The following is a 14,200-nucleotide window of genomic DNA, read 5'->3' as shown; positions in this document are numbered from 1 at the left end:
CTCTCTGCCTCCTCTGCCATAGCCCTTCCCAGACGAGGTAAGCCTCTGGCAGCTATGGCTGCGTGGCACCCTCAGTGCAGGACAGGGAACAGAGAGCTCACAGAGTGAGATGGGGCGCATGTCAAAGGGTGACACAGGATAACTGGTGGGAATTTTTCTAGCCTCCTGTGCACTTGGAATCTACCTAAAGGGTTTAGCGAAAAAAGCACTGAAGACTTTCCTTATCTGGGCCCCCGCTTTGGGGAGTCATGGGGTTATAATTAGAGATGACGTCATGGTTTGGCAACTCTGGCAAATCTTACATTCCTATCCACATCCGTAACTAAATTGATGTTAATCTCTTCCTATTTTATTCACCAAGGATTTATGGGATGCTAATTACTTGTCCTCCACCCCCCACTCACTGTTCTCTTGCTTCTCATCCAAAATTCTTGCAATGTAAGGTTATCAAGTTACCCACAGAGTTTGAATTAAATGCCTGTGGCTGCTTCTGGATGAGAATCCTGGGGAAATAAACTTCCCTAGAAAGTTCCTACTTTGTAGGTTTCACAAAGCCCAGAGTCCTGCTAGCAAGAAGAGTTCTTCCAAGGCACGGTATCAAGTTTTCCCCTGGAAGTTTTTTTCTATCTTCTCCTTATTCCCATTTCAGTGTATAAATGCTCAAAAATAACCAAAAGGACAGATTTTTAGGAATCTCTAAATTAGATTATATTGGTCTATTCCTCATCGATGAGCTTCAGACCAAAGCCCAATTTCATTTCATACCCTAATGTTTTTATCTTTCCAAAGAAGTGTCTCCTGGAGGTCAAACACCTCTTTTGTCACGGTGTCTATTTTCTGCTGCATTCGCTGATTCTCCTGCAGAGGAAGTGGGAAGAGAAGTAATAAAAGAGCAGAAAGAAAAAACGGAGGGGGTCAGAGGGAAGAAAAGAGAACAAAAAATAAAGCTGATAAAGAAACTTAACAAAGGGAGAAAGAAAGTCTGTGCTCAACAGGCAAAGAGTTGCTTGCTAAAGGGAAAGATGACATCCAGTGTCTTGGCGACAGGACTCCCACTGGCTTGCCACAAGGGAAGTGGGAAGAACAGCTCTGTGGCAGCAAGCCAGTTAGGGTTTGTGTGTACACGCAGCTCCATGTGTGTGCTCTTCCTCTGAGAACTGCCTTTTTTCCAAACATGGAACAACTTACATTTCTAGAGAGGGAAATTCAGATTTGCTCATGAACACATGATCCTTATCACAGAGAACAGGCCGTAGTTTTAAACCTTATTTTCTTAAGCGGAACTAAAAAATACAAGACATATCTCAGCTTAATCATTTTGAATTTGTTAGCAGAACCTATGACAGCAAGAATATCATGAATTCGAAGGAACAGTCATATTTTTAGTTCAGTTTAGTCTAGTTTTTTTTAGAAAAACTAGAATTCAGCATGTAGCAATTCTTAAACAACGAGGCTCCATTTATACCCTTGAATATGTAACAGGTTTTCTTTTAAGAATTATTGGTAAATTACCATTTCCTACTTCCTACTTACACACTTCTTATCTACTTTACCGTGAAAGACCAAAAAGCATTATTTTGTCATATTCAAGGTTTTTCAGTTATACATATGCATGGGTATGAACATCTACGAGACATTAATTCTAAACATAAAAACTCCTAAAACTAAGGTCTTTAAAGTCCGCACTGTAGCACCCTCCTCTTTTAAAGAAACCACAGCGACAAGTTATGGGAATCAAGCATTACAATTCCTCTTAAGCACAATCATCAAATTAAAAACTAAAACACTGAACCAATTCTAACTTAAACTACTGAATCTGAGAAGCAGCTGCCAAAGCAGCTTTATGATTCTTTTGAAATCAAAAGTGGGGAAAAGTATACATCTTAATTAGAAAAAGAAATAGCAAGTGGCTGGCATATAGACACAAAAAACACAAAAGGACAAAAAAGGAGAGGAATTCTCATTATTTTTAAATACCAGGAGGATACAAAATTTAGATAATATGCTTCATGCCAAAAATGGAAAAACTAGGACAACTAACTTCACATGTAATCTGGTATTTTCCAAGGGTTATCTGTATCTGCATTTAGCATTCACAAACTCAATCTACAGGCTACATTGAATTCAATCATTCTCAAGAATGAAGAAAAGTTAACACAAATCCACAAATAGAAAAGTAGTCATTTGTTTTCCTCTAGTAAATTTTTTTTTTAAGTCATTTACAGGGTGAGAGATTAAGTGCAGCAGGGAAGAGAGGAGGAGGGAGGGGAACAAAGTGGGGGCGGGGTGGGTCCTGAGCGACAGGAAGGTGGATGAGTATGAGTGTGGTGCGTGTGGTGCGGGAGGCATCTCCCAGGATCAGGAAGAACTGGCCTTCCTGAAATCTCTCCCTCGTCATCAACATTAAGTTAACCTAAGACACTTTGATAACCACAGCATGCCAGTGGGCAGGATCCCTTCCCGGCATACTTACAAAACACGAGGAAAACCCTCCTCAAGAGGAAAAACCACATTTAAAGAAAAACAGAGATGCTCACAAGGTAGCAGGAACAAAAGGACAATAAATGCTTTCAAAGATTTCTTGGTGGACCCCCCTGCTTCACATTCCTGAGGATGCTGCCAACACTGGGCACGCAGGGGTTCCTCCACAGCACAACCTGCCAACCTCCAGCTTTTCGTGTAGAAGCGTCTTTCTTGCCCAGCTCTTTTCCTTCAGCTGCCTCAGAAACAGATCCACCTCAATGAAGAGCAAACGTCTTGTTCCCCAAGAACGTTGTCCCAGCAGACAGCATTCACTACATTCCAAAGACTAATGGTACTCAAAATTTTTCCTTTTGCCCATTTCCTAACATAACTTTAGGAAACAATGTGCTTAGGAATAAAAGATCATTACAAAAGCTTTTGCTATTACAAGGGGGAATGTTTATAAGGTTGGTAGCATTAACTTTTTAAGCCTGACTTTATGTTTCATGAGTGTGAAATTTTAGGGTACAGCCAAGATGAAGAGACAAGGAACTGTGGCATTTTAACTCCCTTCCGTCCCAACACACGACCCCCCCTTGTCCCATTCAATGCATTTTGTTCAAAATTAAGTATTTCCACAGTTCATGCACATACCTCAATGAGCTCATCTCGCTGTCGAAGGCCTTCTTTAAGTTCATCCATCTTATGCTGTAGCACACTACACATATGTTTCTGCCTTTCTAACTCCTGTTAATAAACAAATGATACCGCTTATACAGATAACGGCACGCAACAAACTGGCACGTCTACAATATAATAATTCAGAGGCTAAGACTGACCTCCAGACACACACTTGCACTTCCCATGCATAATAACTTAGAAAAATTCTGTATTCTATGGAAAGGTTCAGAAAATTACATTTTTCATCTCCTAGGAGTATACAGCTAGAAAACCCAGACTAATCAATGGCAAAATTACTAAGAACAATGAGAAGACTTAATAAAGTAACAGGTTATAAAATTAACATATAAAATCCAATAATCCTCATAAATATAACTAAAATCTAGAGAGAAAATATAATAAACACAGTATCAAAAAATAAAATTTTTAAAAACACATGCATAAACTTAAAAGAAATACCCAAAATCAATATGAGGAAAATCATATAAAATATTCCTGAGGGACAGAGAAGTAGGACCAAATAGAAAGGCACACTATCTTGGATAAAAAGACTTAGTATCATAAAAATGTCAGTTCTCCCCCAAATTAATCTATACATTTAATGCAATCCAAATAAAAATACCATTAGGCTTTTTTCTCATCAGAGCTTGACGAATTGATTAGAAAGTTTATTTGGAAGAAAAACATAAGAAAAAACAGCCAGAACAAAAATACTGATAAAGAAGAAAGCTAGCTTCACTAGACATAAGGTCAATATAATTAAAGCAATGTTTGTAAGGGCTTTTGAATACAGATGAAAGGAGCAGAAGAGAAAATCCAGAAATACACCCAATTACATGTGCAAATGTACTAAGCAAAAACAAAACAAAAAGATCATCTCAAATCAATGAGAAAAGATAGAGTTTTATGTAAGTGAAGCTGGAATAACTGGATATCCAAATGGAAAAAGGAAATTGGAACCACACCTCACACTATACACCAGGACAAATTTCAAATGGATTGGAAGTGTATGGAAAAAAGAGAGAAAAAAAGAGAAAAGGAAAGAAGGATAGTTACTAGAGAAAAAAAATGAGTGAATTCCAAAGAGTAGGAAAAAAATGTTACTAAAAAATGACTTTAAAAATCCACCAGCAAGAAAGGGAAATGGGTAATAAGTTAGACTACATAAAAACTTTTGAATGGCGGGGCGCCTGGGTGGCTCAGTCGTTAAGCGTCTGCCTTCGGCTCAGGTCGTGATCCCAGGACCCTGGGATCGAGCCCCACATCGGGCTCCCTGCTCCGCGGGGAAGCCTGCTTCTCCCTCTCCTACTCCTCCTGCTTGTGTTCCCTCTCTCGCTATGTCTCTCTCTGTCAAATAAATAAAAATAAAATCTTTAAAAAAAAAAAAACAAAAACTTTTGAATGGCAAAAGGCACTCCAAGCAAAGTAAAAACACAAATGATAAACTACAAAAAAAAAATTGCAACTTATATCAGAAACAAAGTTATCGTCTCTCTATATAGAGCCTCTAAAAAGAAAAAAACAGTACTATATAGAAAAATAGTCTAAAGAAATGGACAGTTCACAGAAAAAGAAATCACTCTGAATATAAAAAGATGATCATACTAAGAGAACAATAAATTAAAACTGTATGGTCTCACTTAAACACTAGTAGAAGTTCAAAAACTTGACAACGTATTCAGGAAAATACTATGGGGATGGAAACAGGCCCTCTCGTACATTCTGGTAGGAATCCAAAATGGTATAACTAATACAAAGGGAAAACGGGCAGTATCCAGCAGAATGAGCATGCCTTTTGACCCAATAAACCCACTCTGATGAATCCCCTGGCTATCCCGGCAAAAATGCAAAAAGACTTATGTAGTACATCATTTTTGCAGGACTATTTTAACAGCAAAAGACTGCAAACAATTCAGATGTCCATCAACAGGGAGCTGGTGGAATAAACTATAGTACATGCGCACCATGGAATCACTATGGAGTAATACCAAGGAATGAAGAAGACCCACAGTCATAAGGTGATAAAAAGAGCAAGGTGTGGAGCAGTATTTATAGTATGCTACCATTTTCTAAGAAAGAGGGGATAAAAAACATATATTTGTATATACTTTTTCAAATAGCAAAATATATCTATCTTCTTAAGTATGGAAGGATAAAGCATTTAATTAAAAAATCCCCTCAAGAAAGAGGGATGAACAGAGATAGAAGATTGACTCTTTGTTGATTTCACTTCAGATACATGTAAATATCTTATGTAATTGTAAAACAAAATTAAATTCAAAAAGCAATTCCTGATGGAAGCAACCCAAGTATCCACAGACAGATGAATGGATACACAAAATGTGGTACATACATACACTGGAATATTACTCAGGAAGGAAATTCTGACACATGCTACAATACAACATGGATAAGCCTTGAAAGCATTATATGAAGCCAGTCACAAAAAGTCAAATATTGCATGATTTCACTCTTATGAGATACCTAGAGGAGCCAAACTCAGAGAGAGAGAGAAAGAAGAATGGTGGCTGCCAGGAGCTGGGGGGGGGGGGGGGGGGGGGGGGGGGCTGTTGTTTAAAGAGTACAGAGTTTCAGTTCTGCAAGATGAAAAAGTTCCCATTGCACAACAATGTGAATATACTTGATATTACTGAACTGTCTGAACTGTAACACCTTAAAATGGTTAAGATGGTAAATTTTGTTATACTTTTTATCACAATTAAAAGTAAAAATAATCTAAAGATAAAAATTTTTAAAGCAATTCCTAAGTATTGAAAATAAAATGCAGTGAGCCTAAATTATACATCCAGTTAGCAGCATAAGCACAGAGAAACTATTTCGAGTAACTTTTAAAAAACAATGGTTGGACTATACATAGTATAGCAGCAAAATAACAGCCAACCAGAACAAAACAAAAAACTTTTAACTATTTTCAGTAATTATATCACTTGTGGCAACACTGGTATTGCTATTCTGAGCACTGTGGGATAGAGCAAAGAGAACAGAATATAACATAATTACTATCATCCCCCAGTGACTTTGAGAACTGGCAGTGGGAAAATGGAGATACACATATGTAAAACAGAGAGGGTAAGGAAAAATGCCAGAGTCCTGAACATGAACTAGAACTACTAGCATAAATTCATAATATATTTTGACTTTAAAAACAAAAAAGTACCCCACATAAATATTTCCCTGATATTCCACTAAAAAGGCCTTTATAAACAGTTATCTTCTTGGTGGCAAGAGCTCTCCAGCACCCACACCACCCCACTAAAAGAACCAAGGCTCCTTGGACAAACAGCTCCAAGTCTGGAGAAGGAAATACCAGATGAGCCTGGAACACTTTCTTGTGCTAGACAGAATTTATTTAAAAAAAAAAAAAAACTTAGACTCATGTCAAAATTACTTGGAAATCAACCTGAACATGTTCAGATTACTTAAAGGTTGAACAATTTGAAAATCAAAAAGAATAAAAGCTACAACGAATTCAGATCATCAAACGCTTGTATTCTTGACTTAATGATATTTTAAAATATTTTTTAAGTTGTATCTGATAAAGGACTTGTATCTAGAATATATGAACTCTTGCAACTCAATAATAATAATTAAAAAAATCCAATTTAAAAATAGGCAAAAGAGGGGCACCTGGATGGCTCAGTCGGTTAAGTATCTGCCTTCAGCTCAGATCATGATCCCAGGGTCCTGAGATGGAGCCCCGCATCAGGCTCCTTGCTCAGCAGGGAGTCTACTTCTTCCTTTCCCTCTGTTCCTCCCCCTGCTTGTGCTCTCTCTCTCTCATTCTCTTTCTCTCAAAAAAATAAAATCTTTAAAAAATAATAATAAAAAATAAAAACAGGCAAAGGATCTGAATAGCTATTTCTCCAAGGAAGCATATGAAAATATACTCATAATTATTAGTCATCAGGAAAATGCAAATCAAAACCACAGCTGCTAGGAAGACTGTAAAAAGAAAAAAAAGTCAGACAATACTAAGTGTTGGTGAGGCTGTGGTGAAATCAGAACTCACATACACCACTGGTGGGAACGTGAAATGGTGTGGCCACTGTGGAAAATGGTCTGGCATTCCTCAAATGGTTCAACATAGAGCTGCCATATGACCCAGCAACTAACTCCCTTCCCAGGTACACACTTAACAGAAAGGACAACATACGTCCACACACAGACTTGTACACAAATGTTTACAGCAGCATTATTCATCATAGCACGTGCATCAACACACAAATGAACAAACAAAATGTGGTATGCCCATGCAATGGGATAGTATGAGGCCATAAAAAGTAATGAAGCAGTCACCCACACTACAACACAGATGAATGTCAAAAATAGTTCAGCTAAATAAAAGAAGCCAGTCTCAAAAGCCACCTTCATATTCTATGACTCTATTGACTGCAAGTTTAGAATGGGGAAATCTATAGAGACAGAAAGCGGATGAGTTACTCAGGGCTGAGGGGGCAGGAGACAGAGCAATGACAGCTAAAGGGTACAGGGCTTCTTTCTGACATGACCACAGTCCTCTAAAACTAACTGGGATGGCTGCACATAATATGAATATACAAAAGCCCCGAATTGTACGCTTTTAAAAGGATGAATTAGATGGTATGTGAATTTTATCTCCAATCCATTTTAAAATAATACAAGAAATGGGAAACAGTAATGATAAAATTAGTATATCCCATTTTGCAACCCCTAATCCACTAACAGATCGAAGCATCTAGCAACAGCATTATAAAAAGAAAGAGCCATACATCAGGGCCTCCTGCCAGAAGATAACCCGTGAAGCAGACTTGCCAAAAATGCCGCACCTGTATTTGGTTAGGCCTCTAAACCTGACTACCTGTTTACAGAAAATACAGAGGAAAAGGGAACACATTAAAGACACCGTAGGAATGAAACAGCAAAATCCCTAAGGCTGTCAGAAACTGTTAAGACAAGCAATCGAGTCTCTTCAACACACAAATTGCAAGGGAGGAAAAAAAAAAGAGATGAAAGGAAAGCTATAAATAGAGACTTAAAGACATGACAACTAATTCCAACTTATGGAACTTATCTGGATCCTCAGAGTTTTGTTTTTTTTTTTTATTTAAGTGTAAAAAAGAAAACCACTTAGGACATTTGAGACAATTAAAATTTTAACAATGGTTGGATACGTAGTATGAAGGAATTATTCTTAATTTTTTAGATATGAATGGTCTTGTGGTTATAAAAAAAAGAGGGAGTCCCTCTCGTTTAGAGAGTCATACCTAAACTCATATTAAAATATGAGATACTGAGGGGTGCCTGGGTGGCTCAGTCGGTTAAGCATCTGCCTTTGGCTCAGGTCATGATCCCAGAGTCCCAGGATCGAGCCCCACATCGGGCTCCCTGCTCAGCGGGGAGTCTGCTTCTCCCTCTCCCTCTGCTCCTTCCCGGCTCATGCTCGCTCTATCTCGCTCACCCTCTCAAATAAATAAATAAAATCTTAAAAAAATATATGAGTTATTGAGGTCTTGTCTCAAAGAACAGGAGTGGGGGAAATATGACAAAATTGGCCATGGGTTGATGGTTGCTGGGGGTAGATGATGGGCTTTAGGAGGGTTCAGAATAGTCCGCTATTTTCTGTATTTTTAAAACCTCTAGGGGCACCTGGATGGCTCGTTGGTTAAGCATCTGCCTTCGGCTCAGGTCATGATCCCAGAGACCTGCGATCGAGCCCCGTGTCAGGCTCTCTGCTCAATGGGGAGTCTGCTTCTCCCTCTCCCTCTGCTGCTGCTCCCCCTGCTTGTGTGCTCTCTGTCAAATAAATAAATAAAATCTTAAAAAAATAAAAAATAAAAACTCTAATAAAATATTTTTTTTAAATGTTAAAACAACTTTAAACATAAAATGTTTAAAAACATTTTTTTAAAAAAAAGAAAGGAAAAGAATCCACTACTAAAATAAATAGCTATTAAGGAAATAATATACTTGAGACATTCCTAATCAGGCATTCTTCCCCAGAGTAGGTATAGAGACAATATTTAAGATACAGTTATTATAATCCCAGCAGGAAGCACTGAAGACATTTTGAAAAATTGTATTAATACCATTGTTGTTATAATTGAATGGTCCTTCTCTACCCTTTCCTTCTGAGCTATAATGAAACATACCTGAGTGCCTGACCTCTCTGTACGTCTCTGAACGTGAACATTCTACTGCATGAGGCAATATCTATAGGGGCACTTGGGTGGCTCAGTCAGTTGAGTAGCCAACTCTTGACTTAGCTCAGGTCATCATCCCAGGGTCCCGAGATAGAGCCTCTTGCTTGTCCCTCTCCCTCCCCCTCTGTCCCTCCTCCTGCTTGGGATTTTTTTAATTTGAAAAGCACAGGTGGTTTTTTTTTTCATAAAAATTAAAAACCACAGCTCTATGTATACTAACACATCTCTAGATATTAGAAAAAGACAAAAGGAAAAAAATATTAAGTTGCCTAGTAAGTTAATCATAGAGGTTTGTGGGTTGTTGGTTTTTTTTTTTTAATGCTCAAGGGCATTTGAGAAGATGGAATGATAACTCATTTTAGTACTGAACATTAAATACTTACCATGAGATTTTCTTCTAATCTACTAGAAACAAAGAGCCAGAAACAGACATGAAAAATGCATGGAAAGGCAAAAAAGGAGTCCAAGGGCTCTACATAAAATATGACAGTTCAGAATCTCAGAAATTGGCCCTTGAGAAACAGGAAGAATCAAAGAGGAAACCACCTATGCCACCAAATCATAGTCTTCAATGAGCCCTGTCATCCAGTATGAAAATACCTGGAGGTCTCTTTTTCACTTACATAGACACAAGTCTTCTTACCCTAACTTTTTTTTTAATAGACTTTATTTTTTAGAGCACTTTTAGGTTGGTGCAGTTGAGTGGAAAATACAGAGTTCTCATATAGCCCTGCCCACACACAAAGAGCCTCTCCTACCTACTATCAACCTCCTGCACCAGAGTGGTACATTTGTTACAAGTGCTGAGCACACACTGACACATCATTATCACCCAAAGTCCATAGCTTACATTAAGGCTCACTCTTGGTGTTATATATTCTATGGGTTTTGACAAAAATAATGTATCCACTAGTATAGTATCATACTTAGAATAGTATCACTGCCCCAAAAATCCTCTATATTTTGTCTAGTCATCCTTCCTTCCCCCAAGCCCTTGACAAACACTTCCGAACACATTTTAAACATGACCAAAACAGACTGGAAAGAACATTTTCAGTCCTCAAGGAAAAAAATCCCCATTAGAGTGTATAGTATTAATACCAGTCCCTTTGAGGTTATATTAAACAGCTTCTCTCCCTTCAGATTACTGATGTTTCTAACAATTCACTGTGAACATGTCCTAAATTGTTTTCTGGGCTTTTTATTTTTATTTTTGCAATGTAGTCACAACTCATTTTTTTGGCAGTAATAACCTTTTGTCCTCTGCTTGGACTGACATCAACACTTTAAAAAGTCCAAATCCAGTAAGAGAAGCCAATTTGTTTTCCGCAGTTGTCAAACGGCAAATCTGAACCTTGGACAGTGGCTTTTATTTTCCATCTGCACATTTTAACAATATAACTTACAAACCTCTAAAGAAAACATCTGTTGACGGCTGACCCATGTCTTCATCCTGCTGTTTTTAAATAACTGGTTAAAAACTTCTCTCCAATCATTTAGAAAACAGATTATCTTAAAAAATGATAGAAAAGAAAAAATGAACTGTCTCACTGAAAGTCCTCAGAGCTTTGTGGCATTCTAGCCAGTTAAAACAAGAAGAAATTAAGAGATAGAAAATAAAGATAAAACTTGAGTTGTATTCTATCTTCAGAAAATGAAGGAGGTCATAAGATTTTCCTTAAGAAAATTAAATAGATTTTATAAAAATTTAAAAAAGAAAATATCTTAAGACCTGATATCTCATGTTTGTCAATTTCCTTGGCCCAATCAGTTTCGACTGCAGCTTCAGACCCGGGTATGCTGCGCTCTTCCATCAAGCCCAGCACCTCCGAAATGGCAGGTTCTAATTTTCTGACCCAGAGAAAGGGATGATACAAGATGCACAATTACCTTTGATTTTTCTTCATTTTCTCTGTAAAATTCTGCCATTTGTTCCTCCTGTTCTTCAATAACATCCTTGAGGGTGTCTACCTGGTAGATCAAATTGTTCTTCTCATTGTCTAACTGTGCGTTGGAAACCATGGCTTTCTTGTATTTTTCTTCCACTTCGGATAAAGACTCCTAGATGAAAGTCACAGCCATCAGCCTGATATCTAAAATACGTTCATTGCTTATATTCAATGTAACAGGAAATACATCACTGGCACAAACACATGAAGATGCATTTTTGCAAAATGCAAGCAGTTGAGGGAATTCCTGGTTTAGTAACATGCACATGAAATGGAAGGATGGTAATAAGCCAATTATGCCAGGATAAGAACTTTATATGCTCTCTGCTATCCAAGAAACAAAATCAAGCAGCAATGTAGCCTCTGAAAGATAAAAAGGTATGCAGACCACATATATTTGTGAAGAGTCCTAAAATGAAGAAGCATCGATGTTTTCAGAAATGTTACTCTTGTTTTTAAACAACAAGCTATTTGGTATTCAGAATGCAATGACAGAACAGAATACAGCCTCTCTTCACACAAGTAAACTTAATACTCATTTAAATTTTGCTACTTTCCAGACATCTGTTTTCAGTACTTTCTTGTTCTGTATAATAATGCTAATGTAAAGGCATAAACATTTTTTTCTAGCAATTATTCAAGTTCTGGTCATTCTTTAATAAGTAAGCAATACAAAAATGATTAAAAAAAGAGTAACAACAAAAAAAGAGCAAAAACAAAATGTCTGAAATTTTATATAATTCAAAGTTTTCTGCTTAAAACAGCTTACAAGTCTATTTTTTAACAACTCTCTATTTTTTTTTTTTTTTTTTAAGATTTTATTTATTTGCGAGAGAGAGAATGAGATAGAGAGAGCATGAGAGGGAGGAGGGTCAGAGGGAGAAGCAGACTCCCTGCTCAGCAGGGAGCCTGATGTGGGACTCGATCCCGGGACTCCAGGATCATGACCTGAGCCGAAGGCAGTCGCTTAACCAACTGAGCCACCCAGGCGCCCTAACAACTCTCTAATTTGGTAGATTATTACTACCTAGTAACAGTTTTTAAGGCTTTTAAAAAGAAAAAACATTTGGGTGGCTCAGTCGGTGAAGTGTCTGCCTTCAGCTCAGGTCGTGATCCCAGGGTCCTGGGATCAAGCCCCACGTCGGGCTCCCTGCTCAGTGGGGAGCCTGCTTCTCTCTCTCCCTCTACCCCTACCTCCGGCTCGTGCTCTCTCTCTCGCTCGCTCACTCTCGCTCTAACTCAAATAAATAAAATCTTAAAAGAAGCATTTCACATAAAAAAAGTCATTACTTCTAGAAATAAATTTTAAAAATACTAATGTAAATGTTCAACAAACCAAGATCAAAGATACAGAACTGATAGTCCAGAACCCTGACATTTGTGATCAATTGACTTTTTTTGTTGTTGTTGTTAGTTGTTTATTTATCAAGACAAACTATTCCATAACCCAATATTTGTGTTTCATAGTTCAGGAACACAGGTCAGTGACAGACTTCAATGGAACTCAACCCAAAGAAATTCTTTACATTCCAGAATCACTTTGCACTCTGAAAGATACCAGCCTTCTTCATCTCCTCAAACTCTTTCATGGAATCATAATTTCTGTAGAAATCTGCATATGCCTTCTTTCTTGGTTCGGCCACAGCAAACTTATAGAAAGCTGCAACCCCCAGGGATACAGCGAACGCTCCAACAATATGAAATCACAGATGCTTGGCCAGAAGGCCTCGCATCTGAGGTTTCATCAAAGCACTGAAGTCATGGTAGTTATTCTCCTCAACACCAACCCCAAACCTAATGTCGTCCCTAACTGATATAGAAATCTGATCAATTGACTTTTGACAAGGATACCTAGACAACTCAATGGGAAAGGAATAGTTTTTCAACAAATGGTGTTGGGACAACAGGATATCCACATGCAAAAGAATAAAGTTGGCTTCTTACATCACACCGTACACAAAAATTAACTCAAAATGGATCAGAGACCTAAATGTAGGAGCTAAAATTATAAAATTCTTCAAAGAAAACATAGCACTAAATCTTCATGATCTTGGAGTAGACAGAGTAGGTTTCCTAGATACAATACCAAAAGCAGTATCAATGAAAGACTTCATCAAAATTAAAAACTTCTGTGGTACAAACAGTATCATCAAGAAAGTATTAAAAAAGACAATCCATACTATGGGAGAGATTATTTGTAAATCATATATCTGATTAGGGACTTGTATCTAAAATATATAAAGAACTCCCACAACACCATAATAAAAAGACACAGAATTCAGTTTAAAAATGGGTGATGATCTGATTAGATATTTCTCCAAATAGGATATGCAAATGGCCAATAAACACATGAAGACAGGCTCAACATCATTAGTAATTAGGGAAATGCACATCAAAACCACAATGAGATACCACTTCAAACCTACTATGATGGCTATAATTAAAAAAAAAAAAACAAACAGAAACAAGATTAACAAGTGTTGGTGAGGATGTGGAAAAACTAGAAGCCTCATACATTGCTGGGGAGAATGTAAAATAGTGCAGCTGCTTTGGAACAGTTTGACAATTCCTCAAAGTGTTAAATATATTGTTACCATATGATCCAGAGATTCTATTCCTAGGTATCTAGGAGAAATGAAAAGGTATGTCCATACAAAAACTTGTACACAAATGTTCATAGCAACATTACTCATAATAGCCAAAAACTGGAAACAACCCAAATGTCCATCAACTGACACATAAACAAAATGTGGTAAATCTATACATTGCAATATAAACCAGTTGTGATGGATGGATGGAAGGAAGGAAGGAAGGAAGGAAGGAAGGAAGGAAGGAAGGAAGAGGAAAGAAAGGAAGGAAGGAAAGAAAGAAAGAAAGAAAGAAAGAAAGAAAGAAAGAAAGAAAGAA

The 14,200-nt window shown here is 37.5% G+C and overlaps 1 protein-coding gene across 8 annotated transcripts in view; it reads right to left on the bottom strand.

Moving 5' to 3' along the window:
* The window catches only part of LRRFIP2 (LRR binding FLII interacting protein 2), a 109,464-nt gene that overhangs the window by 16,768 nt on the left and 78,496 nt on the right, over nt 1–14,200 (bottom strand). For 4 of the 8 annotated variants that reach the window (XM_032409024.1, XM_032409018.1, XM_032409019.1 and 1 more), the window contains 3 exons: nt 11,235–11,405; nt 3,118–3,210; nt 766–858 (listed from right to left, as the gene is read on the bottom strand). In XM_032409024.1, the coding sequence (XP_032264915.1) occupies nt 766–858; nt 3,118–3,210; nt 11,235–11,405 (357 nt within the window). The remainder of the gene's footprint in view (nt 1–765; nt 859–3,117; nt 3,211–11,234; nt 11,406–14,200) is intronic. The other 4 variants (XM_032409021.1, XM_032409020.1, XM_032409023.1 and 1 more) reach the window with 1 other exon arrangement.

The sequence above is a fragment of the Phoca vitulina genome, unplaced genomic scaffold (genome assembly GCF_004348235.1).
Source record: "Phoca vitulina isolate PV1807 unplaced genomic scaffold, GSC_HSeal_1.0 scaffold10, whole genome shotgun sequence".
NCBI classification, from domain to species: domain Eukaryota; kingdom Metazoa; phylum Chordata; class Mammalia; order Carnivora; family Phocidae; genus Phoca; species Phoca vitulina.
The sequence above is the reverse complement of the archived record's forward strand: the minus strand, read 5'-3'. Positions and strand labels throughout refer to the sequence as shown.